The sequence below is a fragment of the Terrapene carolina genome, unplaced genomic scaffold (assembly GCF_002925995.2).
Source record: "Terrapene carolina triunguis isolate 2854851 unplaced genomic scaffold, T_m_triunguis-2.0 Scaffold17312, whole genome shotgun sequence".
NCBI lineage: Eukaryota > Metazoa > Chordata > Testudines > Emydidae > Terrapene > Terrapene triunguis.
Genome location: NW_020681663.1, coordinates 1 through 2625, shown reverse-complemented (window position 1 = coordinate 2625; position 2625 = coordinate 1). Strand labels below are relative to the sequence as shown.

The 2625-nt window shown below is 67.8% G+C and overlaps 1 protein-coding gene across 1 annotated transcript in view; it reads right to left on the bottom strand.

Moving 5' to 3' along the window:
• Positions 1-2214, bottom strand: part of SPEGNB (SPEG neighbor) — a 2674-nt gene extending 460 nt beyond the window's left edge. Inside the window, exons 1-3 of the mRNA XM_024222650.3 lie at positions 2093-2214; positions 1353-1660; positions 176-317 (exon numbers count right to left, since the gene is read on the bottom strand). Coding sequence (XP_024078418.1) covers positions 176-317; positions 1353-1660; positions 2093-2214 — 572 coding nt within the window. The remainder of the gene's footprint in view (positions 1-175; positions 318-1352; positions 1661-2092) is intronic.
• Between the last annotated feature and the right edge of the window lie 411 nt (positions 2215-2625).

The window sequence follows — 2625 nt, the reverse complement described above, 5'->3', positions numbered from 1 at the left end:
CCCCGAGCCCCCCGGAGCTGCACCCGTGCTGAGCGCCCGCGCCAGAGCCGAGTCCCCCACATCTGCGACCTGGCCTGATCCCCCAGGACCTGGCCGCTCCAGACAGCTGGCCCAGGGTCCTGTCAGTGTAACCCCCTCCCCCACAGGGCGATGGCGGGGGTCAGGCCCCCCTCACCTGTCATCCTCCTCGATGTCCTCCCCATCCTTGGCCCAGCCCACGTCGGGCGCCGGCTCGCCACTGATGTGCGCCGTCAGGGTGACCGTGGAGCCTTTCTTCACCTTGGTGCTCTCCGGCCCCTTCTCGATCTTGGCAGGGACTGGAGGGGTGACACCGTTAGACGGGGGAGGGGCGCCTGAGCTGAGCTCCCGCCCGGCAGCCAAGGAATGGGCAGGGCCCAACGGGCACAAGTCCAGCACCGGGGCCACAACCAGTCTGGGCTGGGCTATAGCAAACCCCAGGGGCCCCTGCGCTGGGGGCTGGGCAGGGAGGGGTGTGACGAAGTGGGGCTGTTCTTAATGTTTCCTCTGAATACTGGGTGGGTGCCTCAGTTTCCCTTATGCATTTCTTAAGTCTCTAGGGGGTGTGATTGTTGCAGAGCAAAGGGTCAGTGTGCATAAATGGCCGACACTCTGTCTCCTAGCAACTAATGTCCAGGGCCCTTCCCCCCCCTGCAAGGGGATGCTAAAAGATGTTGGAGAACAAAGAGATCAGGTGACCTCCTGGCCCGGGAAAGAGACAAAGGCCAGAGAGGAGGGGCTGGAGAGGTTCAGTCTGGGCTGGCTGGGGAATCGTAGAGAACCCCGAGGTTGGGGGCTAAGTTCCCTACTCCCCAGAAGGGCCTGACTGAGGGGTCCTGTTGATGCCGACAAGCTCTGGTGTGGACTGTGTTCCTGTCGTCTACTAAACCTTCTGTGTTACTGGCTGGCTGAGAGTCATGGGTGCAGGGCCTTGTCTCCCCCAAACTACGTGACAAGGGGGAACGTGCCCGGGGGCCGGGCACGGAGGGGGGCTGCCCCCGCCCAGCTGAGGGGCTCCTGTCTGAGTGTCTGCAATGGGCTCTGGGCACTGTGACCCTCCACAGAGCTGTGGCCCCTCCCTGGGGTGGGGGGGGGGGGGTGGCTGGGGGTTGTGCAGGGCTTGGGGAGGCACCACAAGGAACTGGGGTGCAAGGCTTTCTTAGGGGGTGCAGAACGGAGGGTTTCAGAATGTGGGGCACAGAACAGGGGTCCTGGGGGCACAGAACAGGGGGTCCCAGGGGCACAGAATAGGGGGTCCCGGGGACACAGAACAGGGGCCGGTGCAGGAGAGGTACAGGGGCTCACGGGGCACAGCACAGGGGCCGGGGTGTTACCTTCCACCAGGATGCGGGCGGAGTCGGAGCACTCCCCGAAGGTGTTCTTCACGGCGATGGTGTAGCGCCCCAGGTCGGCCAGCCCACCGTCCCGCACCACCAGCGCCACGATGTCGGGGTCCTCGAAGATGTAGCGGTACTTGGGCCCGTCCTTCAGCTCCTGCCCGTCCTTGGACCAGCGGATGAAGGGGTCGGGGAAGGCGCTGATCCGGCACTCCAGCCGGGCGGCGCTGCCCTCGATCAGCATCACGTCCTTCAGCTCCTGCAGCACCCGCGGGGGCCCCTTCTCCTTCAGCTCCTTGCGGGACCTGGCGGGAGGCGCTCACGTGGGTCCCCCGGGCCCCCCCAGTCCTGCAGAGCCCCTCCAGAGCCCCCTGTGCCCCCCCACCCTCCACTCTCCCACGGCCCCCCCAGCCCTCCGTGGTCCCTTTGCCCTCCACTTTCCCAGAGCCCCCCGCACCCACCTTGCCCTCCATCTCCCTGCCACCCTCAAGGGCCCCTTGCACCCCCCAGGTTCCCTTGCCCACCAGCCCTCCTCCAGCCCCCCAGGTCCCCCGTGGTTCCCTTGCCCTCCACCCCCCACTGTCACCCCTAGGGCTCCCCAGCAGCCCTGCCCCAGCCAATGCTGGCAGCAGCCGGCAGCGCCCAGAGCCCCGGCCCCATGGTGCCCGGGTGCAGCTGCAGAGCCGGGCACAGGCCCCATGTTACAGCTGGGACTCACCCCCGCCCCCGCCCCTCACCTGTGTCCCCGGTAGGAGGCCTGGATGCGGATGGCCGCGTTCTGCACCTGCGGGTCGTTAATGTCCAGGGTGCAGCCGGGGGGCGGCGGGGCCACCGCCTTCTTGGGGGCCGCTTTCGACATCTGCTGAGGGAGAGCCCGCTGAGTGCCTGGGCGGGGCTCCCAGGGACCCCAGAACCCCCCAGAGATCCCCTTCCCTCAGGCATCCCTAGGGACCCCCTTCCTCTGGGGACCCCTACAAACCCCCCAGGGACCCCAGAACCCCCCCAGGGACCTCCTTCCCCAGAACCTCCCTCAGAGACCCCCAGAACCCCTCAGGGACCAAACCCTAGAAACCCTTTCCTCCTAAAAAACCCTGGAACCTCCCCAGGGAACTCCGCCCCACCGCCCGCTGCCCCGCCCCCCCCCTCCCCCCCCCCCCCCCCCCGCCCGCTGCCCCATCCCCCCCACTCCCGCCCAACCTCCCACCCGCTGCCCTGTCCCCCCCACTCCCACCCAACCCCCCAGCCCGCTGCCCCGTCCCCCCCACTCCCG